Source organism: Eumetopias jubatus, unplaced genomic scaffold (genome assembly GCF_037043125.1).
Source record: "Eumetopias jubatus isolate StellerSeaLion01/CBP00866 unplaced genomic scaffold, mEumJub1_p1.0 scaffold_12, whole genome shotgun sequence".
NCBI lineage: Eukaryota > Metazoa > Chordata > Mammalia > Carnivora > Otariidae > Eumetopias > Eumetopias jubatus.
The window spans coordinates 78,568,047-78,581,243 of NW_028274818.1; the positions used below are offsets into that span (position 1 = coordinate 78,568,047).

The 13,197-nt window shown below is 49.9% G+C and overlaps 1 protein-coding gene across 2 annotated transcripts in view; it reads right to left on the bottom strand.

The window, feature by feature from the left end:
* ZC3H7A (zinc finger CCCH-type containing 7A) overlaps positions 1-11,353 on the bottom strand; it is a 33,725-nt gene extending 22,372 nt beyond the window's left edge. The window contains exons 1-3 of one of the 2 annotated variants that reach the window (XM_088017373.1): positions 11,251-11,353; positions 1,501-1,602; positions 356-395 (exon numbers count right to left, since the gene is read on the bottom strand). In XM_088017373.1, coding sequence (XP_087873499.1) covers positions 356-395; positions 1,501-1,568 — 108 coding nt within the window. In that variant the 5' untranslated portion in view covers positions 1,569-1,602; positions 11,251-11,353. Of the gene's footprint in view, positions 1-355; positions 396-1,500; positions 1,603-10,167; positions 10,286-11,250 lie in introns of those variants that run through there. The other variant, XM_028117467.2, reaches the window with a different exon arrangement.
* Positions 11,354-13,197: the final 1,844 nt, after the last annotated feature.

The window sequence follows — 13,197 nt, forward strand, 5'->3', positions numbered from 1 at the left end:
TTTCAGAGGAAAAATTAGTGCAAACTACACTCATGGAGGAAAGACAATACAGGACAACTGTCCACGTGTGCCGACAATAATGTTGTCCTATATGTGTATGAGATTGGCAAACTCTTTCTCTAAGTGCCCAGAGAGAAAATATTTCAGGCTCTGTGGGCCATATGGTCTCTGTCTCAGCTACCATATGTCATGCAAGCAGCCACAGATAGGTGTGGCTGTGTTCCAATAAAACTTTATTTATAGCAACAAAGGGCCACATTCGGCCCACAAAGCCATCGTCGGGCAACCCCCACTAGACATGGTAGTTCTCAGGCTACTTGCAGAGCTTTCAGGCACAGGTGTTCCCCGTCATTACCTCATACTGTTCCTGTGTTCCTGGGTACGACAGTGGTGACCTAAAGAGAAGAAACCAAGTAATTGTAATTATCAGGCTCTCGCCAGGATTGGTTCATCCAGAAGTCATTGTAAAACTGAGCTTCTGTTAGCTTGCCACGGGTCCAAAGCACGTCTGAAAGACCTACCTCTCTTTACTACCATTACTCATATCTAACTGTAGGCATGGGAAAAAGAACCTGTAACTCTTCCCTTATATTCTCTTGAGTAAGTATAACACTTTTCTTCTCCAACCTACTTCTACTAAAAGAAGGCGTAATTCCTCAAATACCAAGAAAGTTGTAAAATAGCATAGAACCACTAATACTTTGGGATTCTGTAGTACAGAGAAGTTGGTCTCCTTCCCGGGAAGAGCAGAGGCCCTTGGGCCTGGACTAGTCTGCCCAAGCTCTGGGCTGTATCGTCCCCGCCATGCTCGAGAAGGCTAGTTAGAGTCCAAGCTTCTCAACAGAAATGTTTGATTACAAAAGCCCTGCGTGCAAGTTCATTCTCAGTCACTTTTCAGTCATCAGAAGTGTTCTGATGTGATTAGGTTCCAATTCCTCTCGGTCTAACACTTTCAGAGACACTAAAGGCTTTTAGCTCTAAAAATCAGTGACAGTAAGGTACACTTCAGAGCGCACAAGAAATCAAAAGTACAAGACCAAAAACTATTGCTAAATAAAAGTATCAAACTTCGGACCTGAATTAAGAGGACTTACAAATTGGACTTAAGATTTCTTAATCCAATATAAAAAAGTACAGTTGACCTCTTGAACAACACAGGCTTGAACTGAGCAGATCCACTTACAACTTTATCTTTTTCAATAAATATAATACAGTACCGTAAATGTATTTTCTTTTCCTTATGACTTTCTTACCACTTTTTTCTCCAGCTTACTTTATCTTTATACAGTAAATAATACATATAACTTAACGCGTTCATGGACTGTTTAGGCTATTGGTCAGGCTTCCGGTCAACAGTAGGCTATTAGTAGTTACATTTTTGGGAGTCAAAAGTTACATGTGGACTTTAAATTGGGGGGGGTCTGCGTTCCCCCCCCTCCGTGTTGCTCAAGGGTCAGCTATACTATGTGACATGAATGCAGGTACGAGTCAGGCCCTTACTGTATAAACTGCAGTCCTTCCTTAATGTTCTGCTGCCTTTTTCTTCTCTCCTCGGACACACTGGACATGTTACCCCACACATCCACTTTCTAAATGATCGATCTGAAAAGAAACGAGGCACAGAGTTACATAAGGCACGGGGCTCCTGGACCCCGATTATAAAACCTGTAATTTGCGATCCTGCCACGCAATTACTTGTGGCCACATCCCTCTCTGCTGACTTGACTCTGGGATCCCCGACGCCGAGAACCCTGGCTTAGCCGCACGGTCCCTGTTGCGCAGCACACAGAAGCATCAGGTTCTCACTCTCCTTTAAGGCTCAACAGCCATGCTGATTTTGTATGCTCCTCCTAGAGAATCTCCATGAAAAAGTCATTTTCCTCCACCCCTCTTCTCACCCCACCCCTTCAGCTCCAGGTTTTGCTTCTTCCCTTCCTATCTACATGCACGCCTAAGCTGCCACTAAAACAGTCCTGGCCTTGTTTTGCTTCTGGAAGCTCTCCAGAAGTGAAAAGGTTTCACATCCGCTTGCCTCAGAGGGAGTCTGACTTCCTGGTAAGCAGAGTGGAAACCTTATACATATTTTGTTACACAAACTTCTGAAATAATCCTTGTTGATACAACTGATAGAATAAAAAATCTGAATGAAGTCATTCAGTTGGAATTTTCTCAAAAGTAAGGGTTTACCTTCAACTTAACACTGGCAAATGTCAACACCAGTCAAAGCTATTGGTGTCTGCCCCCCCCCCATCACTGTTCATTAAGCAATTCCCGGCAAGTTAAAGTAGAACCACAGGGAAGAGACCTGTGATAAAACACCATCTCCCAGGGTCCTGAACTAGGGTTTCTCGACCTCAGCAGTTTGGGCCAGACAGTCCTTTATTATGGGGACCTCCCTGTGCTCGGTAGGATGGTAGCAGCGTCCCTGGCCTCTACCCACTAGATGCTGGTAGCGCCCCTCCCCCCAGTGTGATAACCAAAAATACCTCCAGGCTTTGTTAAAGGTACCCTGGCAGGCGTGAGGAGGGGGCACGGTTATCCTGCGATGAGTACTGGGATCTAAGCCGAAGAGGACATGGTCTCACACAAAAGGCCCGCTTGAACCCACGTGATGGACGGGGCACTTGCACCCGGGCTTCCTAGCTGAAATGTTTTAGTTTCATTATTGCTTGACATCGGCAGTTTTATTTTTAAATCTACCTGTTTCAAAGTGTAGGGGTGGGGACAAGCATTGGAATGCCCCAAAGGTGGGTAACTGGTGATCTTTTTTCCTCTTTTAAATACTGTCAGTTCTATAAATATTTTTGTCTTCTGCTTAAGCGGTTACCTTACTGAAGTCTTCATATGTGAAAGATCTATCTGGGATTGGCTTTAAAATATTCCAGCGGGGCATGTGGGCGGCTCAGTCAGTTAAGCATCTGACTCTTGATCTCAGCCCAGGTCCTGATCTCAGGGTTGTGAGTTCAAGCCCCACACTGGGCGTGGAGTCTACTTTAAAAAAAAAAAAAAAAAATCAAATCGGGGCGCCTGAGTGGCTCAGTTGGTTAAGCGACTGCCTTCGGCTCAGGTCATGATCCCAGAGTCCTGGGATCGAGCCCCGCATCGGGCTTCCTGCTCCGTGGGGAGCCTGCTTCTCCCTCTCCCACTCCCCCCTGCTTTTGTTCCCTCTCTCGCTGTATCTCTCTCTCTGTCAAATAAATAAATAAATAAAATCTTTAAAAAAATCAAATCAAATATTCCAGCAACCAAAAAAAAAAAGTGGGGTGGCGACGAAACAGCAAAATGTGGCCAACCAGTGACAAACACATGGATTCTTTCTACTCTGTCAATATTTGAAACTTTCCCAAAATAAAACGTTTCCAAAGCCTTTGACACAAAAGGAAAATGGTATTATTTCTGGAGTTTGTTTCTCAGGTAATCTACCTTAAAGGGGGATGAGCGGGTGGAAATGAAACAAGACTGCCAAAAATATGGACACCTGTCCCTACTGGCAATGGGAGGTATATGTCATGCCTTCTACGCTTCCACCATCTGAGCCACCCAGGCACCCCGTAAAGTATTTTTTAAAAGTCTATGTAGCCTCTGAACCCTTCCTTGGAAAGATGACTTAAGGGACCACCAAGCCTTTTTCTCTTTTATTTAAAGTGGGGCCAATTCTGGGAGGCCTGGGTGGCTCAGTCAGTTAAGTGTCTGCCTTCAGTTCAGGTCACGATCTCAGAGTCCTGGGATCAAGCCCCCCATCAAGCTCCACACTCAGCAGGGAGCCTGCTTGTCCCTCTCCCTTTGCCTCTGTGCTTTCTCTCTCAAATAAATAAAATCTTTAAAAATTAAAATAAAAAATAATAAAGTGGGGCCAATTTAGAGCAAGAGCTTACCACTCAAAAGCACCCAGAATAGCACTCGGTTGGGGGGGGGGGTGTTTCACAGCAGTCAGGCCTGAAAGTCAGTGACAAAAGAAAAGGCCACCCAAAGCAAGAACTCTTCCCCATCTTCAATAAACAGGACACCATTCCCCCAACCTCTGTACAGGGAAGGTGGAGAATTAGGCTGAGGTCCCTGTTAGCTAAGAAGGGACTCGGGAATCATGATAATCCACTGAGTTAATAGCCTTGAGCTGTTTCCCCAGAAAGTGCCAGAAAACCCTGAACCTCGACCTCTTAAGGACAAAGGGCAGGTGGTAAAGAGCTGACAACTCAAGTAGGTGATTAAGCAGAAATAAGACAGAGGCTCTTTTAATAGCATGAAACACAGGCCTCCTTTACGTGGTTAAAGATTTGGGAACGTAGTACCAAATGATAGTCAAAAATAGTAGGATAGGGAATTTCATGTTCTTGTAGATTTCTTCCCCCAAAATTGCATCATGAAAAACTGTACACACAGTAAAGTTAAAAATCTTTCTCAATGAACATCACATACCTATGTTCTATAATTAATATTTTGCCATTTATCACATCTGCCCATCTTTGTCCATCCACCCATCCCTCTGTCCAACCATCAATCCACCTTATTATTTTGATAAACTGCAAAGTTAAGTGGCAGACATCAATTATAATTCATCAGTTAGCACGTCAGCATGCATAGCATTGCTCTAGATTTCAATTATTTGTTCACAGTTTTTTTAAGGTAAAATGCAGAAACTTTTTTCCCTTGTAAAACGCACAAATTTCAAGGCAACTTTTGACAAAGGAGACAGTCATGTAACCCAGCCCCAGCCCCCCATCTTGGCTAAACACCATTACTGTCACTCTAGGAAGGTCCCGCAGGCCTCCTCCCCAGCCAATCCCTGCCCCACCCCGACCCCTGGCAATCTCTGTCCTGATTTTCTTCCATCACAGCTGAGTTTCACCTGAGAAATACGCCCCCCTCCCATTTCGAAAGAAAGAAAAGATAAATGCTTTATCCATCATCTTATTTTTGGATCCAGTTAAAATCTGGCCTCCAATTTTAAAATGAGGAAGGATCTGATAAAGTTAATCCAACAGCCACTTTTCTTGTTCAAACTGAGCAGCACATGACAGGTGTATATAACTCCCTCCTTGAGACTGGGGCTTCAACTCCAGCTAGCCTCCAGACAGGAGAGCCCTGCGGCTTCGCTGGGGCCCCTTCTCTCCCCCAGTCACCAATCCCCCCTTCCCTGGACCTCCTGCACCACTCAGGGCTCGAGGCCCTCTGCCTGTCTGTAGTTCCACTAAAGGTCTCAGAGGCATCACAAACTGTTGAAAAAGTACGATTTTTAATACTAGGACACTGAAAAGGAATGTCTCCTCTCCTGTCACTCGGCCACCCATATGCCCTTCCTGAGGGCAATCACCCACCATTAGGGTCTCTTCTGTGTCCTGACAAAGAAGTTCTGTGAAACAAGAGAGTATCTGACTCTGGCGGTGGTTCTGTGAATCTACGCATAGGATGAAATTGCAGAGACAGGCCGACAGACACACACACACACAAGGGCACGTAAAAACCAGTAAGAGCCTGTACTCTGGTTCACAGTATTCTCTAATCTCAGTTTCCTGGCTTTGATACTCCACTACGATTACGTAAGATGGCACCACTGGGGGAAGTGGATGAAGGGTTCATGGGCCTCTAGATACCACTTTTGCAATTTCCTGTGAGTTTCTAATTATTCCAAAATAAAAAGTTCAACATACCCTGTGCGTCTGTTATTTTTTATACAAACTGGGGCTCCTGATGTGTTCTGCACTTGCTTTTGTCTCTCCGTAACTAACCTCAAAGGTCACCTTATCAGGGCGCAGGAAAAGCCGCCTTAACCCGTGTTCCGTGATACAGTTGTACCGTAACTTCTTATGCACATCTGGGTTGTTTCCAGTCTCTAAAGTTCACCAGATACCCAGGACATCCCATGTGTATTTTTGACAAGTTCCGTAGGCTAAAGGGTGTATGCGTTTGGTTATCCGCTCCTGCCAACTAACCACGCACGAGGGCCCCGATTTTGCCACTTCACCGATCAATCATCCAGTGTTTCACTCCTGCCAACCAGGAGGTGAGAAACGGGTGACAGTGGTGTGACAATGTGATGAGGTTTTGTCTCAGCCCTTCTATCACTAGTGAGGCTGCTCCGCTCTTGATATTTAAGAGTCACTTGTACTTCCTTCCCCATAAACTGTGTGGTTGCATCTTTTGCCCATTTTCCTTCCATACTGAGCTTTTCTCATTCAGGAAAGCTCTTTACATAGAGAGGAAAGTAGTCTTTTGTGGTGCTGTTTTTGTTCTTCCCACTTTGATGTCAATCCTTTTACTTTCAGTCTGGTTTCTTACACTTTTTGACACAAGTTTTTATCTCTAAGTGGCTGAATTTATCAATATTTTCTTTCATGGTGCCTGGATTTGGACACACTCACATATACCTTCACCAGTTTGAAATTATAAAATAATTCATGTTTTCCCTGAATACTCTTTTATTGTTTCATTAAAAAAAATTTTTTTTAATGTGACCCACCAATTGACTGTAAGAAGTGATGCAGGGATATGTATATTTCCCTTCCAAACAGCTACACATTGTCCAAGCAGCATTTATAAGATGACCATCTCCTTTTTTTTTTTAAGATTTTATTTGACAGAGAGAGACACAGCGAGAGAGGGAACACAAGCAGGGGGAGTGGGAGAGGGAGAAGCAGGCTTCCCGCCGAGCAGGGAGCCGGATGGAGGGCTCGATCCCAGGACCCCGGGATTGTTACCTGAGCTGAAGGCAGACGCTTAACGACTGAGCCACCCAGGCGCCCCGATGACCATCCACTTCTACACTGATATGCGTAAGGCCATAACATATATGAAGTTCTGGGCTGTGTGTGATATTTATTCAGCATTTCGGACTTGAATGGTCCCAATCCTAGGCCTTCTTGCCAATCCTAACCCTCTGCACAATCTTACCTTTTCAGTAATGAAACCACCTTCTCGCCACTTGCTCAAACCAGAACCCTGGCACCACCCTCTCCTTTCTCTCCCGTCCCACTTCCATGAACCCCCCGACAAAGCCCCCAAGTGACACTGTATAGAGTATGTGCAGGGCCCCCCAAATCTGACCACTTCCCAGGCCTCCCCCGCCACCCCCGGCTGGATCACAGATCACACCAGCTCACGTAGATGTCGCAACGTCCTCCTTTCCCTGCCTGGGCTTTAGGCTCCCAGTCTCCTCCACTGTCCCCTCCCCCCTCCACTTCCCACACTAAACTAAAAGGAATGCTCTTTTAAACACACAAATCAGTTGTTACAGCAGCCCTGCTTTGCTTTAAATCCCTCAGTGGCTTCCCCAGGCCCTTAGAATAAAATCCAGAGTCCCTACCATGACCTATCAGATCCAGGAGGATCCTCCCAGCCTCTTTTCCCGCTGCCCTCATGCACTCACACATTCAGCTCCCATCACAGTGGCCTTCTGTGGGTTTGCAGAATGAGTCCAGGGCTCCATGTCTCTGGGGCATTGTGCTTGCCTGTCCCTCCACCCCAAACACACTTTCCAGAACTGCACAGAGCAAGTTCCTCTCCCCCTCTTCCCCCGGGGTCCTGGCTTAAATACCACCTTTAGAGGCCTTCCCTTATCCCCTAAATTGTTGCGCTATTTACTCCCAGAGCTGCCTTGTCTTTCTTAGTCCGGATTGTCTCCCAATATCTGGATCCAGGTCAATACACATTTGAATGGAAGAACGAATGAAAGTGGCCAAGCATAAAGAGAACACTTCACACAAAGTTCAGAGGCCCGAGAGAGTTAACACCTAACATGAAAAGGCAGGCGTGACAATGGAGGGTTCCAGGGAGGAAATGACCAGGCAGGCAGAGCAGGCTGTGGTGGACTCCGCCTCCAACCCTCAGGGGAACAAGGTGGGGAGTAAATCAACACGGCGGGGATCTAGAGACAGTGACAGAAAGACTGTAAGTGACCCCTGAAGGAGCTCAATGATGGGTTTCCTTCATCGCCAACAAGGGAGAAGTACGGCAGACACACCTCTCCCTAAATGAAAGGGAACGGGAATGGGAGAGCTCTGAAACTCAACTAATATAAACTTCATTAAATTATCTACAATTTTATAAGCTGGAATTTCCTCATCAACTCATCTTTCTCCCATCAGCTGATTTTATTTTTTTTTAAAGATTTTATTTATTTATTTGACAGAGAGAGACAGCGAGAGAGGGAACACAAGCAGGGGGAGTAGGAGAGGGAGAAGTAGACTTCCCGCCGAGCAGGGAGCCCGATGCGGGGCTCCATCCCAGGCCCCTGGGATCATGACCTTAGCCAAAGGCAGATGCTTAACGACTGAGCCACCCAGGCGCCCCTCCCATCAGCTGATTTTAAATCTGTTACTCATCCTGAAGTTCTAGGTAAGGTGGAAATGTGCCTTGGATCTTCACTATAATTCCTATTTACTCAGTGCCTGTGCGGTGAAACTGATTATACTGGAGTCTGGTACAATGTGCAATGCTAGTAGCTGGACACTGTACTCATATCTGTGGCATTTTAGCCTCACAAGGTAACTTTAGAAACTAGCTCCCATTAACAGAAGACACCACGGTTAAGTGATACGTGATTGCCACACACTGTATACACAGAACAATTGCTAACACTTAGCACCCTTACTGGATGCCAAGCATCTTCTAAGCGCTGTGCAGGTATTAAATCACTCAATCCTCGTAACAGTCTCAAGAAGTAGGTACCATGAGGAAACTTTTACATAGAGAAGTGACGCAAGCAGTCCGGGACCACAGCTAGGGAAGTAGGAGAGCTAGATTTCAGAGCCAGACAGCCTGGCTCCAAGCAAGAATTCTTATCCATCATGCTATTCCGCACTGTAAGAGGCAGTGATGCCAGGAGGAGGGCTAGTAGTCTAAGTCAGCCCTGGGCTGCGCTCTGAAAGACAAACACAGCGCCGGCAGACAGGTGGGCATTTTAAAGCCACTCCAGGGGAACAGAATAAACACACCTCTGCGCGCATGCACACACACACACACACACACACACACACACACAGCGACATGCTCAAGGAACATCATTTAAAGAAACTTAGAGCAGAGGGTTTCCACAGGAATACAGCAGACGCACGGAGTTAGGTAACAGTCCAGGGAAAATCTGCATCTGGAAATATGTTCCACCCATAACATAATGTGTTTAGACACAAGGACTGAATACTAAACAGTCTTACAAGACAGACACAGGAAAAGAGAAAGCGGGCAGGGTATACGGCACAGTGTTTGTAGTTTTCCTAAAAAAGTATTCCTATATTGCTAGTGAAAAATTAGTTACCAGTCTGGATTAAATTCTATCCTCAGACTCAAGCCTCCTCCCTGTTAGAGCATAAACAAACAAACAAAGAGAAAGTAGTTAAAGTAACATTACTGTCAACCCTGGCTTGCAACAGTTAGCTCACTCTGTAACACTTACAAAAATGTCTGGCCACATTGTAACCCTCAGAGACTACAAAACCCAGACAGAGAAACATCACAGATGTTCTACCACTTTCTTGAAACAATGACTCTTCTCCTGGATACTTTGTTATGAGACAGAGGATGAGCCCCCAAGCAAAAGTCACAGTAACTCCGAGGGAAGGCATGAGCTTTCCAGTTCATTCTGGTGGTAGAGGGCCTGAAAATTAACATGCTCTTTACAGAACCCACACACGAATACTGGTAATACTCATCCTCAATAATTCACGATCTGATTCTGATTCTAACCTAACACAACTATTTCCAGACTCCAATACACAGCAGAGAGAAAATTTTTCAACAAAGAAAATTTGGTCTAGTAACTTGTATTATTCTGCAAATGAGGACAAGATCCTCATTTGCAATCAGCTTAACAGAACAGTTCAGCTCAGAGTCAGAAGGAAGAGGCCGGGGCTCCTTGAGAGCTTAGGGGACAGGAGGCCACATGCCATCAGGGAAGCAGGAAAAGATAAGCAGACGGCACAGGCTCCCAGCCGCTCTGCCCCCATTCAGATGCTCTACTGGAGCACTGTCCAACAGAAATATAAGGCGAGCCACAAATGTAATTTCAAATTTCCAAGTTGCCACGTTCAACAAAAGTAAAAAGATACCGGTGTAAATAATGTTAACGGTTTATTTTGGTTGACCCGATTAGGTTCAAAATATTATCATCTTAACATATACTATTTAAACAAAAAAATTATGAGATCTTTTACTGTCCCCCCCCTCTTTCCATACCTAGTGTTTAAAATCAGATATGTCTTTTTCAGCCGGAGCACATCTCAGCTGGGTCCAGCCACATACCAAGCGCTCAACAGTCCCGTGTGGCCCGCGGGCGGCCCCCTTCCCGGGCGGCGCAGGTCTAATGTAAGCAGATCCCCGCTCTCTCGGTACCTAGCACAGGTACCTCCTTTGATCTCTAAGCACTGGGGGCGGGGGGGGGGGGGGAGGACGCGAAAAATACCCGAGCGCTGATGAGTTCCCCAACCTGGGCGCAGGCGCAAACTCTCGGGCCCCCGCAGGCGCTTCCCGGCTTGACCACACCCCTGCGATGACCATCCCCGACCGTGCCTTCGCGCTAATGAGAACTGACAGGTCTCCATTCCTCAAGGGTGGGGAAAGAAACCTAAAACCCGGCAGTCTCCGCGTCCCCAATAAAGACGGAAACCATCCGCCGCGCGTCCTAGCTGGGCGCCCCGCGCAAAAGAAATGGGGGCGGGGGGGTGGTTAACCCGAAATAAATGAGCCCCGCACTCGGCGCGCATCCCTCCCGCCCCCAAACCCAAGACACTGGATTAGGGGACCCGCGGTCACCAAACAGACACAAACGATGGAAAAAATAAACTGGGGGGTCGGGGGGAGGGAAGGGGGGTTAAGTAAGCAAAGAGGAGGTGCAGTGCCAGCGGGAACGCATGCAGGCGTGGATGGCTGGGAGCTGCGGCCCTCCGCGCCCCGCTTCCCACAGACGCGCCAGGGGGGGCTCCCCGCCACCGGAGGGCAGGGAAGGGGGAGGGGAGGGGAGAGGACGGGGCCCCGGGGACCCCGCCCGCCTGAGTCAGCCCCGAGCTGCCGGGCCCGGTCCGCGACGCACGGCCCGACCTTCCCCCGCCGGGGGGCCGTAACCCGCCCCCACCTCAGCCGCCCCGGGCCCCTCCGCGCCGCCGCCCCTCCCCGGCCCGGCGCCCCCGCCCGGCGCCCCCGCCCGGCGCGCGCCCGCCGCCGCCTCGTGCTCGCGCGCGGCCGTTAACGGACGCCGGGCGGGGGAGGGGCGGCGGCGCGGAGGGGCCGGGGGCGCGCGGGGGCCGGGCGGCGCCCACCTACCTGCGGGGACGGCCGCGCCGGCCGGCGGGCGCACAGCGGCGCGCAGGGGAGCGGGCGGCGGCGGCGACGGAGGCGACGGCGACGGCGGGGGCCGGGGCGCTCGCTCGCTGCTTCCCTCCGCGACCGGCGGCGGCAGCGGCGGCAGCGGCTGTGCTGGCCCCGTGCGGCGCCCTCTGGCGGCGGGAGGCCGCGCCCGGCGCCCGGGAGACGCCGCCATTGGCTGCGCCCGCGAGTGTCATTACGGGGGGCGGCGGCGCCACGTCGGGCCGGGCCGGGCCGGGCCAGGCGGCGGGGGGCCCCGGGCGGCGCGACTCCCCCCCCCCCCGCCGCCGTGCGGGCTGCAGGCGGCTCCGGGGGGCGGGCGCGCGGGATCGGCCTCGGCGACGGGCCCGCTCGGCCCGACCACCGACTGCTGGTTGACGCACGGTTCAGATTTCCGGGCGCCGCGTGTGCTCCCCGCGGGCGGCGGCCCGGGAGCGGAGGAGGGGGGGAGGTAGAACGGCGTCCGACCGGGAACTGACCCACTTTCGGGTTTCAGGCAGCCTCCCCGAGAGACTCTTTACTTGGCCGGCCCCCATCCGGTGCTTCCCACTCTGCGAGGGGGACCTCGGGACCCCCGGAGCCACCATATTGTCCCCGGTCTGGAATCCAGACGGAAGGGGCTCGGGCGCTCAGGGCAGCGCCGAGATGCAAGGCCCGCCTCGGCCTAGCTCGCTGTGCTGGCTCCGCGGGGGGCCTGGCTCCCTGTCCTGCAGGTGCCAGCTCAATGCCACGTCACCCACCGTACTTTTAACAGCCAGGTGCCCCTGTGGGCCAAGACCCGGCCCTGTACTGGGGCTCATCAGTGGGCAAGGCAGAGTCACCAGCCGGGGTTGGGAAGGGGAGTGAGGTGTGGAACAACAGGGAAACAGACCATTTAGGACACCGAAGCCAGGTGACAGGACCGAAATGGAGGGCTACACTGAGGGTGGGGGATGAGTCACTAGGAGAGGCCTCAGAAGGTGACAGCCGCGCACAGATGGGGAGTGTGCCCCAGGCGGAGGAAGAACAAGTACAAAGGCCCTAAGGCTGGAGCCTGGTGTCTGGGGAGCGGGAAGGGTCTATAGGGTTAGTGCGTGTAAGGGGAGAAAGGTCCGAAAGAAGAGCGGGGCCATGATTTGGAATTTGGAGTTTGTTCTATGTGGCGTGGGAGTCCTTCGGCAGCTCTGAATTGGGAGTGCCATAATCTTACTTACATTCTGGACAGTTCTCTTGGGCTACTGTGCAGACCCTAGGTCATAGGAGGGACAGGATGAGGAGCAGGGAGACTGGTGAGGTGGCTCTCACCGTGGTCAAGGGCATGAAGATTTACAGATCAGCTGTATTGGTCTGCACGGGCTATTCATAAAATGCCACAGACCTGGCGACTTAAAACAAGAATTTTCTCACAGTTATGGAGGCTGGACGTACAAGAGAAAGGTGACGGTGTGGTTGGTTTCTGGTGAGAGCTCTCTCCTTGGCTTGCAGGTGTCCACCTTCTCACAATGTACTCATTTTGCTTTTTCTCTGTGCACACACATCCCTGGTGTCTTTTTCTCGTCTTATAAGGATAACCCTCCTATTGCTTTGGGGCTCACTCTTGTGACCTCTTTTAACCTTAATTACCTCAGTAAAGGCCTTATGTCCAGATACAGTCACATGTGGGTTAGGGCTTCCACATTTGGATTTGAAAGGGACACAATTCGGTCTATAATACCATGTAAGCACGGTGACAGAAACATTGAGGGAGAGCTGCTAGGGGCTGTGGCTTCAGGGAAGGCCCCTCGAAGGAAGGAAGGAGGCTGCTCTCAGAGAGCCCTACCCCGAAGCCCATTGAACACCGCTCATGAACACGGCATCAACCTGGTCCTTACAGCAGTCCTCACTATCTGGAATGAACTTGTTGAATCATTTGGCTACTTGCTTATG